The 12,370-nt window shown below is 58.0% G+C and overlaps 1 protein-coding gene across 2 annotated transcripts in view; it reads left to right on the forward strand.

Annotated features, from left to right (window-relative positions):
- The window catches only part of TMPRSS6 (transmembrane serine protease 6), a 37,590-nt gene that overhangs the window by 6,305 nt on the left and 18,915 nt on the right, over nucleotides 1–12,370 (forward strand). For both annotated transcript variants that reach the window (XM_045779998.2, XM_087868717.1), the window contains exons 3-8: nucleotides 4,021–4,154; nucleotides 5,365–5,432; nucleotides 5,982–6,166; nucleotides 6,429–6,470; nucleotides 10,050–10,254; nucleotides 11,945–12,081. In XM_045779998.2, the coding sequence (XP_045635954.1) occupies nucleotides 4,021–4,154; nucleotides 5,365–5,432; nucleotides 5,982–6,166; nucleotides 6,429–6,470; nucleotides 10,050–10,254; nucleotides 11,945–12,081 (771 nt within the window). The remainder of the gene's footprint in view (nucleotides 1–4,020; nucleotides 4,155–5,364; nucleotides 5,433–5,981; nucleotides 6,167–6,428; nucleotides 6,471–10,049; nucleotides 10,255–11,944; nucleotides 12,082–12,370) is intronic.

Below are 12,370 nucleotides of genomic sequence, written 5' to 3' on the forward strand. Positions count from 1 at the left end.
GCTTCCCCTTGTCTGAAGCCCTCCTGGGTTGCCCCTGGGCTCGGAGCCAGTTGGCTCATGGGAGGAGGCCCAGTGGCGCCGGTGGTGCCTGGCACGAGTTAGCGCCTCTGCTCACTTGAGCCCAACCTGAGAACTTTTCTAGGGTGGGGACCACAGCTCTGTCACCTCTGGGTTTCCAAGGCCCCAGCATGAGTGGGGAAAAAGGGGAGGGAGACACAGGACTTGAGTACCCAGGGGGGTGTCCTTGCACAGAGCTGGCTTTCATATCCCAGCTTGGGCACGTTTGCAATTCAACACGCAATGAAAGGGGATCAAGAGGATCCCAAGCAGGCAGCCCGGGGCCCCTCCCTTGTCCTGAATCTGGCCTCCCCCCTCTGGTATCACAGCCCTCAACTAGTCCCCTGGAGCCTCGGGAGCACCTGGTCCATATCCTGGGTCCATTTGTCTATCCTTCCATTCATTCATTCTTGCATGCATGGATTCGTTCATTCATTCATTCATTCATTCATTCAATAAACACTCTTTTTTTTTTAAGATTTTTTTTTTAATTTATTCATTTGACAGAGATAGAGACAGCCAGTGAGAGAGGGAACACAACAAGCAGGGGGAGTGGGAGAGGAAGCAGCAGGCTCCCAGTGGAGGAGCCTGATGTGGGGCTCGATCCCAGAACGCCGGGATCACGCCCTGAGCCGAAGGCCGATGCTTAACGACTGCGCCACCCAGGCGCCCCTCAATAAACACTCTTGAGCTCCTACTATGTCCTGCTCCGAAACTGATGGAGAGTATACATCATTCCTTCTGCTCCTGGCAATGGGAAGGGACGGATAAAGCGCATTAGAAGGTGCCGATGAAAACATTCCCCTATGCTGCAGAAGACTCATTCACTCATGCATATTCACATATTCAGTACCAGGCACCTTCTGTGCCCCAGGCTCTGGGCCAAGCTCTGCAGATCGCCCCTGCCCTCACCAGAAAGCATGGCATGGGCTAGGACAGAGGAAGCTGCGGGCCCAGGGGAGCCATGGTGGAGACAATGCACCTTGCCCAAGGGATCAGAGCCTTTCCATAAATATTCGTACTGATGGAATTTCAGGCCCTTTGAAAGGAATAGGGACCCATTTTGGAGTATCATCAGGTTGACCCTCCGCCCATCTCCAAGGGAGGTCTGGAATCGGCCCCTGGGCCCAGGCCTGCCGCAGACCTACCTACCTCTAGCTCAGAGGGGGCCGTGAACCTTCTCGGAGCCTCAGAGCCGACAGAGAGTGATGTGGGCGGGGGCGGGAGTGGTGGTGGTGGAAGCTGTGTGCATTTCACCACCGGCAGGAAGCCAGCACCCCAAATAGCGCAGGGCCGCCAAGGCCTCCTTAGGCAGCCAGATAATTAGCCTTTGGGGTAAACCTCGCTGTCAGGCTGGAGGGCCAGGAACTCGACTGCCAATTGTCTTTCTTTGGAAGTCTAATTTCTCCTGACTATGCTCCAGGGGTGAATCAACCCTCAGGGAGTGGGTGCTCCATGGGGCTGAGGACCCAGGGGGTGAGCGCTGCAAAGCCTCAGCTGGGGGAAGCCAACTGCTGCACCCCCAAAGGGATTTAGGGTAAAGGCGGCACTTAAGGAGCTGTTTGAGGGCTCCCTCCTGACCAGGCTCAGGCTGGGCTCTGGTTACCGGGCACTGGGCAAAGACAAAGAGATGCATCTAGAAGGGGAGAGAAAGGGACCTAGTCTACGGGCACAGGAGAAGCTCAAAGTGAGTTGCCAATGACTGGTTGAGTGGCAGTCTGACGCAGAAAGGGGCCCGAGAGGAGAGGCGGGGGTGACAGCTGGCTCTGTCCCGCACCGCGGGTAGGCCCGGGCCCCGGGGGTATCTTCTGCTTGTGCTGGGAACCCTTAATACTGCCCAGCTGTATCTTCCTCATACCTTCCCCCTCCTGCTCTCCTGGCTGACAGTTCATTCTTTCTTCCCAAACCTACCCACCCACCCACACACACACACTTTGCCTCCTGTTTCAACGGGTAAATGGAACCATTCAGAAGACAAGCCCCATGGATGCTGGCCACACACCTTTCCAGATACACCCATGGGATCTGCCCTCCTGCCCCGTCCCCCACGGGTGAACCGTCCCTGCCCCTTCCAAAGGCAGCTGTCCTCCAGCGCGGTGGCCGGGCTCCCGCAGCGGCCCATCCCTTACAAGCACACTCCTTGCTTCCCGCACCAAATCCCGCTGGTGCCCCCCATTTCTCTGCTCCCCCTGGCAGCAGACTTCTTGAAAGAGCTGTCTCCAATTCTGTACCCCCAGCCCCTCGTGCACGTTTCCCAGCTGGCTCCCCGCCCCCCTCCAAGGGTGCTTACCAAGGTTGCCAATCGTCAGCTTGCTAGATCTGACCAGTCCCCAGTCCTCATGGCATCCCAACCATAGGCAACACTTGACCAGGCACCTCACTCCCTCCTCCTTGAAACCCTTTCCTCCCTTGGCTGCCAGGGGGCCCCACATTTCTTTTCTCCCAGCTCATAGCTGCTGCTTCTCCTGCTTCTCCAGCAGGATGGATGACGGCAGGAGCTTCCCGTGGGTCTCCTTGCTTCTGCCCTTGCTTCCTGAGAAGCTGTTCTCCACACAGTAGCAAGGGATCATTTCAGAAAGCATCTCAAAGCCCCTAACCTCTCTGCTGAAACCTCCCACAGTCAAAACAAAGTCCCCCCGTGGTCGGCTAGACTTTGTGCGGCTGTCCTCTCCCCCTTCTCATTGCTTCCTGCTCTCCTCTCCTTCACTCTTTGCTGTTTCTCAGATCCACCAGACGAGCTCCTGCCTCAGGGCCTTTGCACTGGCTGGTCCCTCTGCCTGGACCGCTCTTTCTATAGATTAACATTCACGTAACTGACATCCTCATCCTCATCCCTGGCCTCCATGTGACAGCCCCCCCTCCCTGACTCCCAGGACACTTATACCTCTAATGTGTTGTATACTATGCTTGTTTATTGTCTGACTTTCTCGCTAAACTACAAGCTCTTAAGGGCAGGGTTCTTTTTTCTGTATTGTTTTATTCATTGTCATACGGCTGTATTCCTGAGTGCTTTAGACCGGTCCCTAACGTAGTAGGTTCTCAAGTAACATTTGTTGAATGAATGCATAAATGAATGACTAGGGGAATACGCCCAGGGCTAAGAATCAGTCTCTTCACATCAGCAAAAACGGGTCTTTACAAAGTGGAAATCTGATGACATCATCCCCTATCTTAAACCTTTTGCGGTTTCCTTTTGTGCAGGTAAAGACCCAAATCCTGCCCCACTGAGGTCCCCGCTTCTTGTTGCCCCTCCCCTTATCTGATTGCTCCAGCCAAAGAGGTTTTTTAACCCAGTCCTCACCATTATCCCTCTGCCGCAGGGCCTTTGCATATGTTTTGCCTCTGCCCTGAAGGTACTTCCCTTCCTCCCCTCTTCCCAATGGATGCTCCAATCCTCCCATCTCAGCCAGACCGTCACCCAGGCCCAGGCCCAGTTTCTTTGTCATGTTCCCTCAGTGGTACCTTGGGCTCCCCTTGCAGGCCTCACAGATGGGCCTGTGTGCTGTGAGGTCATTGGAGTCATGCCTGTCTTACCCAGCATGGGCAGCTCTGCAGGGGGAGACGCAGCTGTCTTGGTTTATGAGCATGCCCCACATGGTAGGTGAGGCCGGAACACGCTGGGGAATGGAAGGGTGCATAGAGGTGCTAACCCACAAATTTGACCTTCTGGGCCCTGTGGGTTTCCTGGCTTTCATGTCATCTATATCCTGGACTGATGATTACATCAGCTTCTGACTAGGAGCCTTCAGGATACGGTCCATCTATGGGCCTCTTTCCTCCCTGTCACTAAATACACTGGGTGACATGGCGACAGTCACAGAGATGATGATGACGGCTGTGCCTCAGAGGCCCAAGATGCTGGAGGCTGAGCTGGGGGTTTGGGTGGCAGGAGAAGGCGTGGGGGAGACAGGAGCCTCCGCCGGCAGCCCCGTTGGTTGACCTTGTTGGTTGCGTCCTGGGCAGGGTACAAGGCGGAGGTGACGGTCAGCCAGGTGTATTCCGGCAGCCTCCGCGTGCTCAATCGCCACTTCTCCCAGGACCTCGCCCGCCGGGAGTCCAGCGCCTTCCGCAGTGAAACTGCCAAAGCCCAGAAGATGGTAGGGAAGGACTGCAGGGATGGGCAGGGTGGGGAGGGGTGGGGGATCTGGCCCTGATCATGCCAAGCCGATGGGTCAGTCCCTTCAGAGCACGCCCTGGGAGCAGAGTCCTGGTCCAGGCATGATGGAAGGGGATGTGGCCTAGGGTGGTGGGAAAGGTAGTGGGCTCTGGGGTCAAAGGCACTCAGATTAAATTGTGATTGTGCCACATACTAGCAGTGGAAGTGGGGGGAAGACAAGGCAGTGCAAGGACGCTGTCAGGACCTAGCCCCGTGCCCTCCCATCCAAGGCAATGTTTTCCTGCCCTGGGGAGGGTCTCTGGCTGCCAGCACCTTCCATCCTTCCGCTGTGGGACTGCACCCTGCCCAGTAGGACAGGCCGGAAGTGCGGAGGAGTGGTTAGCCCTAGGAACAACCCTTGGGTGGATCAATAACCCGGCTCCCTCAGCCTTGGTGAGGGGACAGTTCTGAGGATGCCCCTACTCTCTCCCAGAGCTCCGTGTCAGTCTCTGTCTCAGCTGCCCACGGCTCTGTCCTGCTCCTTCACAGCCGCGATGGCTGTCCCCCTTCTGGTCCGTCTTCCTCACCCCCCACTGGTGTTCTCCAGAGTCACCTTCAAATAAACCCCTCTTCCCACGTCCCTGTCCTTGCTTCCGGGCGACCCCCCCAAGGCTAGCTTCCGTCCTCTGAAAAGCGGATGAGGACAGTGCCTGTCCAGAGGGTTGTGGGCTGAATGAGATGATGTGGACATTCTTTCTCTGCTGTTCAAAGTGCTTTACAAGCAAACAGTCCTGTGGCCCCTGTCCCGCCATCAGCCCTGGACTTGAACCCGTGCGCACACCGACCAGCTGAGCTCCCGTGGCTGGTGGCTGGTGGCTGGGAGTGAGCAGTGGACTCTGGAGCCAAGTGGGGCTTTCCAGAGTTGAGGGGTGACTTTTCACAAGAGGGAGAGGAGCCGTGGGTGGTCTGGTGTAGGCCAGAGCTGGTGGAGGGGCAGTGCTGGGGGGCAGTGCTTAGGTACGGGGGGAGGGAAAAGAATGAGGGTGAGGCTCGTTTCCCTGTGTGGCCACGGCCCGCCGGGTGACCAGAAGCCCCTCTACCCCGCAGATGCCTGTTAAGTAGGGCTGCCGGGAGGGGCACAGGGCATGCCAAGGCAGGAAGGGGGTTTCTGCAGATGGTCACCGGGGGGGTCTTGCTTCCCCTCCTTCTAGCTCAAGGAGCTCATCGCCAGCACCCGCCTGGGTACTTACTACAACTCCAGCTCAGTCTACTCCTTTGGGTGAGTCACCCTGGCCCCCCAAACAGCCCTCACTAGAACCTTAGACTCACAGAATAGGAGGGGTTGCTGTAGGCTTCTGATGCAATGCCCTTGTTTTTAAAAATGGGGAAACCGAGGCACAGAAAGGCAACTCGGCTGCCTGTGTGTGACCTCCCTTCACTGAGCTTGGTTTCCTCATCTGTAGAATGGGCACAACGATATGGTAGGGATGCGCGCTAGACAATGGCTGCGGCGTGCTTGGGCCTGGCACGTATTAGGCGAGGCCGTGGTGGGAGCGGGAGTGGGGGGTGGCCCCACCGTGCCTCTGATCGGTGGCAGACACCCCACCCTCTGGTGCTTCAGGGCCTCCCTGTGACACGGGGAGGTAGAGAGCACCTTGGGGGTTGTGAGGAGGTTTCCATGAAGGTAGACAGCAGTGCCTGGGAGGTAGGAAGTGTGCAGCGGGCGTGAGCCACGCTTGGTGGTCTCCCCCGACAGGAGCAGAGGGCTGGCTGGGTAGGGCCAGATTTCGGGCGCCTTCCCAGCCCCTCTCGCTTCTGCCTGCCTTAGGGAGGGACCTCTCACCTGCTTCTTCTGGTTCATCCTCCAAATCCCCGAGCACCGCCGGCCGATGCTGAGCCCCGAGGTGGTGCGGGCGCTGCTGGTAGAGGAGCTGCTGTCCACGGCCAACGGCTCGGCCCCTGCCCCCTACAGGGCCGAGTATGAGGTGGACCCCGAGGGCCTGGTGATCCTGGGTCAGTACTGGGGAGGGCGATGCGGGACGGTGTGGCCGAGGGTGGCGCAGGCTGCCTGCCGGGGCTGGACGCTCTCAGGGTGGGCCTCCCAGCGACCCCGGAGCCAGGACCGAGGCTGGGCCGTGGCAGGGGTTGGCACTCAGGGTCCATCTCGGACAGGCTGGCTCTGATGGTCTCTTCTGTTTTTAGTTTCATTTTTTATTTCGCTTTCTTTATTTACTTTTGGTCTTTGTTTATTTGTTTGTTCCTTTCCTTTTAACAGAAGCCAGCGTGAAAGACATAGTTGCACTGAATTCCACGCTGGGTATGCACTTTTGTTTCTCCGTCTCCACTTCCTTTTGAGTTGCTGTTTTGCTCGGCTTGGTCAAGTGTCAGGGGACCACGTGGCTTCCGGTGGGCGCAGGGAGCAGTGGCCTGGGGTGATCCCAGGGGTGCCATGGTGGACTTAGTGATGAGTCCTGAGGAAGGCTGGGGCCTGTGCGGGGAGGGGATTGCGCGTGTGTGCGTGCACGTGCATGTGTGCGTGCGTGGCCCGCGTGGGGTGTGAGAGTCAGTAGCAGGTTTAGGTGGACATAAACGTGACCACTTTTTTGTCCTGAATTCAATTCGCTCCCAAGCTAATTTTCACCCATCTTGGAGATGTTTCTGTCATATTCAAGGATACTCCTGTCACATTTTCCTTCCCCTTCTTAGCTGAGGTCATCTGCTCTGTCCTCCAACCCCACTCCCATGCCATATTACCAGAGTCACCTGTTTTCCTCCCAGAGGTTCCATGGTCTTCCTCCTGGGTCCTGGGAAGCCGAGTACCAGCAGGGCCACCATGCTGCACAGTGCCAGGGAGCACTATCCACGTTGCAGTCTGTGTGACTGGGGACCCCTGAAGTTGTGCAGTGCACCACCTGTGCTACTGTACCCTGTGGTCCCGAGCACAAGCTCTTACATTCTCAGATTCTTCTTATGCTACCTAGAGTTTCTACCCAGAGCTGAGGCCAGGCTGAGGGCATCAGCCCCCTCTCAGGGAAGGAGGCAGGATTTAAATCCTCGTTATACCCTCTTTTATCTTCTGGCTAGTCAGATGCTCACTTTCTTGGTGGATGGAGGCAATGAGGTCAAAGAACAGTTTTCAAATTGCTAAAATCATGATTCTCAAGTAAAACTGTAGCGAGCACACATCAAAGATGTATTTAACTTATTAGTGAGGGAACCAGTAGAATGGTAAAACTGGTTCAAAGGAGAATGTGAGAAACCGATCCACCTGGCTACCTACCTACCTACCTACCTACCTACCTACCTATCCTCTATCATCTCACACTGCACTGCTACTCACATCGCCCTGATCCTTGATCTGGGATGAGCCTTCTGGCTGCCCTTGCCCGTGCTGGCTGTCCATGTGTCCCCAAGTTTTCGGCAGTTGCCTTGTAATTATCTTGATTTGGTTCAGTGCACGTCCGGAGTCCCTGGCCTCCAGGTGCACAGTGTCTCACGGGGCGAGGATGACAACTCAAAGCCTTTATACAGGCTTCGTGAGCATTTCCCCCATGCCAGGCCCCGTGCCTGCTCTGGGGATGCGAGATGACCGTGTCCTCACCCCTGCCCTCGGAGGAGCTCTGAGCCCATGAGAGAGACAGACAAATAAACAGAATCTCATCACAGCAAGTGCCAGTGCTAGAATAGAGGTCCCAGAGGCAGTGGAGAGGGGGAATTGTTCCGCCCTGGGGATGGGGATGGACACCAGGGGCCACGCTCCAAAGCAGAGGAAGGGCCCTGCCCCTGGGTGTGTGTGTGTGGGGGGGGGGAGTTGCTCCTGCCTGGTTGGGGCGAGGTCCTGGCTACCCTCAAGGGGCCAGGCATACACTTAGGCATGGGACATAGGTAGGAATCTGTCAGGTAGAGGAGAGGAAGGGGGCACTCGGGGCAGAGGGAACAGAATGAGAGAAGGCCAGGCGAGGAGAACGCACTGGACATGTGCGTGTACTTTCTCCCAATGACCCGAGGTAATGGGGTCACCCAAGATGTGTTGGATTATCAACAGAGACCAGGACATACCTCTCCACTTAATTAGCCTCAAAAAAAAAAAAAGTAATTATTAAAATGGCAAAAGCAAAGCATCAACTTGGAGCAAGATTTAAAGACTACTAACGCCCAGAAACAAGCAGAAGGCTCTCCCCTGTCTCTTCCATTGGCAGGAGTCACAGGTCTCCCCCTGGGGAAATCCACTCCCCACTGGAGTCAGGATGCTGGGGGGCGGGGATCAGGAGGAGGGGGTTGAAGCAGCAGCATCTGAGCAAAGCCTGTTCAGCTCCATTCCCTCACTGGTCCTCAGAGCACCGGGAGAAGGCGGTGGGATCCAGGGCTACTGTAGGGTTCATTTGCCAGAACCGGGTGGCCAAGCCACTGGCCCAGACTCACACGGCTGACGGGAGATGGCTCTGGGACCGCAGGGCGGGGTGTAGGAGCTCCCTGCACACCGGGCTGCCCCGCACATTCCAGGGGCTCGTTCCCACATCCCCACGGCCTCACGGGCTACAGGAAGGTTTCAGGGAGATACTTTGGCTCCAGGGGAGCAATGGTTTGTTCTCTGCGGGTCCCTGGAGCCTAAATCAAACACACAGTAGGTGCCTAACAATGATGTTGCGTGAGTGGGCGCGTGCGTGAGCTATGGTGTAGGCGGCAGGGCACTGCCTGCAAGCGCATGGTTCCCGACCCCAGGACGGGAAGCATCGCGCAGGGGGTGGGGTGCCGCTGGAGAACGAACCAGGTGAGAAGTGAGGGCGGCCAATGAGACTGGCTCTGTCTGCACCTCCAGGGGGGCCAGCCGAAGGGTGACAGGTCTCAGGACGCGCCCCCCCAGCCCCGCCCTCCGCCTCGCCCCACACCCACCCATAGAGCAGTCACTGCGCACACCTGGCCCCTACTTAGTGCGAGCCCCAGGTCCTAGGCAGCCGCGCAAGCACGCTTCATCCCCAAGCGTGTGACCACCCCGCGAGGCTGGTGCCACGGCCCCCATTCTCCAGGGCAGCCAACCAAGGCCCAGAGAAGGTTAGATGAGCCGGGGTCTGTCCGGCGCAGGTCTGTAACCGGGAACACTGACAGCAACTAGTTCATGGAGCCCTCCCGCAGGTGGGCATCAAATGCTTAATGAGCGCAACCTGCTTCATTCTCGGCGTTTCCTGGTCCTCAGCTTGCGCTCGCCCCCTCTACCCTGGGCGGCCTCCCGGCCCCACTGGAATGCGCTCCCTTCTCTCCACCCTTCTCCTCTTAGGGCACAGCCACCTTGCTGGTCTCCCAGCCTGCTCAGAGTTGCTCCCAGCAGCCAGGGGAGTCTGTGATCCAAGTCTGGTCCTGTCCCAGCCCTGCCTAACCCTCCATGGCTCCCCATGGCCACGGGAGAGAGCACTTCCTCTCCTCGGCGTGATCTGGGCCCTGCCTCCCTTCTCCAGCTTGCTCTCTGGCCTCAAACCCCACCCTGGCCCCCGGCCCTTTGCTCACACTCTGACCCTGTCCCCCACCCCCCAGGTCTTCCCTGCCCTACAGCCAGGCTCTAAGTCCTCACTTCCTGAGCTATTACCGCTGGGCTCTGTACCTGCCCTCGCTGTTCTTGGCGCTCCCAGGCAGTGACTAGACCTTTCTCTGACACTCACCTGCCATGGAGAACTCAGTGAGTGCTAAGTGAATGAATGAACGGACCATTGAGTGAATGCATGGATGGGGAGACTGGACATGGAAACCAGCAGGGAACCAGAGAGATGGGACATAGCCCATCTGGGCTGATCCCCATCCGGCGGCTCTCCCTGCACCCCCGCCCAGGGAGGACCAGCTGGCCTCCCGGGTCTCTCCTCCTGGCTAACAGGGGTCAGGGGGCCTGTCCCTCTCCCTCCTCCAGGCTGCTACCGCTACAGCTACGTGGGCCAGGGCCAGGTCCTCCGGCTGAAGGGGCCCGATCACCTGGCCTCCAGCTGCCTGTGGCACCTGCAGGGCCCCAAGGACCTCATGCTCAAACTCCGGCTCGAGTGGAAGCTGGCCGAGTGCCGGGACCGGCTGGCCATGTACGACGTGGCTGGGCCCCTGGAGAGGAGGCTCATCACCTCGTGAGTCCTGGGAAGGTGGATGGGAGGTTGGGTGGGAAGGGGATGGGGATGTGGAGTCAAAATCACCCCGCATCTGGAGAGGAGAGGCTGGGTGACCCTGGTCCTTGGTACCTGGAATCTGAGAGACAGCGAGGCTAACCCACAGAGAAGGAGAAAGGAGGCTGGAAATGACTGTGTGCTGTTGGCAGTTCCCTTTCTCTCCCCGAGCCTCAGTTTCCCCCATCTGTAACAAAGCAGTTGTACTAGACAACCCCTCAGGTCCTCTCTGGGAGGTGACGTGGCTTGTTAGAATGCTTCAGAGTCTGGCAGCCCCCTGCTCTGTTGCTTCTTAGCTGCGTGTCCTAAGGCAAGTGGCTTTGCCTCTCTGAGCCTCAGTTTCCTCACTTGTAAAACGCATGCACAATCACACCCACGTTGCAGGGTTATGGTGAGGATTTAAATCAAACCAGCTGCGGGGCGCCTGGGGGGCTCCATTAAGCATCCGATGCCTGATCTCAGCTCAGAGCTTGATCTTAGTGTCGTGAGTTCGAGCCCCGTGTTGGGCTCCACGCTGGGTGTGGAGCCGGCTTAAATAAATAAATAATCAAGCAATCAATCAAAGCGTCTGTGCCAAGACCGTCACACACACACTAATGCCATCCACGACGACTACATGTTAAATGTGCCCACTAAATATCCAGAAACCGCTGCTGGTGGGGTGGGCTGGGGGGGCGCCACGCTGCTCCCTTCTCTGTCTTGCTTGGGCTGGCCCAGCGTCCAGGCAGGCGCGGGGCTGGGAGCTGTGTGTTCAGATCAAGGGCAGTTCTTGAAGGTGAGAGGGGACAAGGTTCTCCGCAGCCCCCTCCCCCACCGCCCCGGGCCTCTCTGAACTCCTGGCTCTGAGGCTGCACGGTTTGCACCACCCCCGACGTGATGACCTCAGTCTGGGGTGTGCGTGGGCTGGGTTCCTGGAGGGCTCTGGGAAGTGCAGAGAAGCCAGACATCATCTGATTTCCAGGCCTGATGGGGCTGGGGACGCTGACGGGCTTCCCCTGGGGCTTCTTCAAGTATCCACCCCCCCACCCCAGCCTGTTGTTAGGGAGGGAACCCAGTTCAGCCTTGTCCCCACTCACCGTGGCACTCTGGCAGCCCATGCCTTCTCAGAGCCTTGGAGGTCTAAAGTGAGGGGTCAGACAAGGTCGGGGGATCCTGACCCTTGCATCCCAGAGCCACGACAGGTCTTCAGGGTGATAAGGAGATAAAGCAGAAGGGACGTCAACCAATTTTAACCTCGTGGCTTGTTTCCTGGGCTCCATACCCTGGGAGACTAGGAGGCATTTTACCTACAACACGGGCTCTGCTGCGAAGTAAAGAAAAGCAAAGAAACCCCAACATTAAGGCCTGCAGTGCCCATTGCAGGGGACCTCAGGTCCCTCAACCCTGAACCCTTATTTCCATGCAGGGTACAGGCTGCGCACTCGGGGGGCGCAGGGATCCGGAGGGATGGGGGTGGGCTGGGTAGTCTGGGCAGCCTCCTGGCCTCTCTCACCTGAGGAGCTGGCCTGACCCTTACAGGGCCTCCAGTCAGTCTCCTGAGCCAGAGAGGGTCGGAAACCTGTGCGTGGGCACACAGCAGGCTGGCCAGACTCCCAGTCCACCCGACCCCCTTCCCGGGCCCACCCACCCTGGCCACCTTCCTCTGTCCCTCCAGGGTCTATGGCTGCAGTCGTCAGGAGCCGGTAGTGGAGGTCCTGGCGTCCGGTGCTGTCATGGCGGTGGTCTGGAAGAAGGGCCTACACAGCTACTATGATCCCTTTGTGCTCTCCGTGCAGCCTGTGGCCTTCCAGGGTGAGGGGTCAGGGGTCCCTCGGGCTGGGAGGGGCGCTGTGGCAGAAACCCAGGCCGCAGGCCGGCGTGCCCTTCACTTTCTTTGCCGTCGTTGGGGTGGGATGGGGGCAGAGGGAAGGTTCTGGAAGCTCCTCTGCTCTCCACCCTCACATGCCCTTGGCCTCTGTTCTCTCCACCCTCTCCTGTCCTCTGTCCTCACTCCATTTCCCCACTTTCTACCTCACTCTCCTACCCTCCCTGTCCCTGTCCCTCTTCTCCCTCATTCTCTCTCCTGCCCTCTTTCTGTTTT

Source organism: Ursus americanus, chromosome 17 (genome assembly GCF_024610735.1).
Source record: "Ursus americanus isolate L20-20 chromosome 17, mUrsAme1.1.p, whole genome shotgun sequence".
Lineage (NCBI taxonomy): Eukaryota > Metazoa > Chordata > Mammalia > Carnivora > Ursidae > Ursus > Ursus americanus.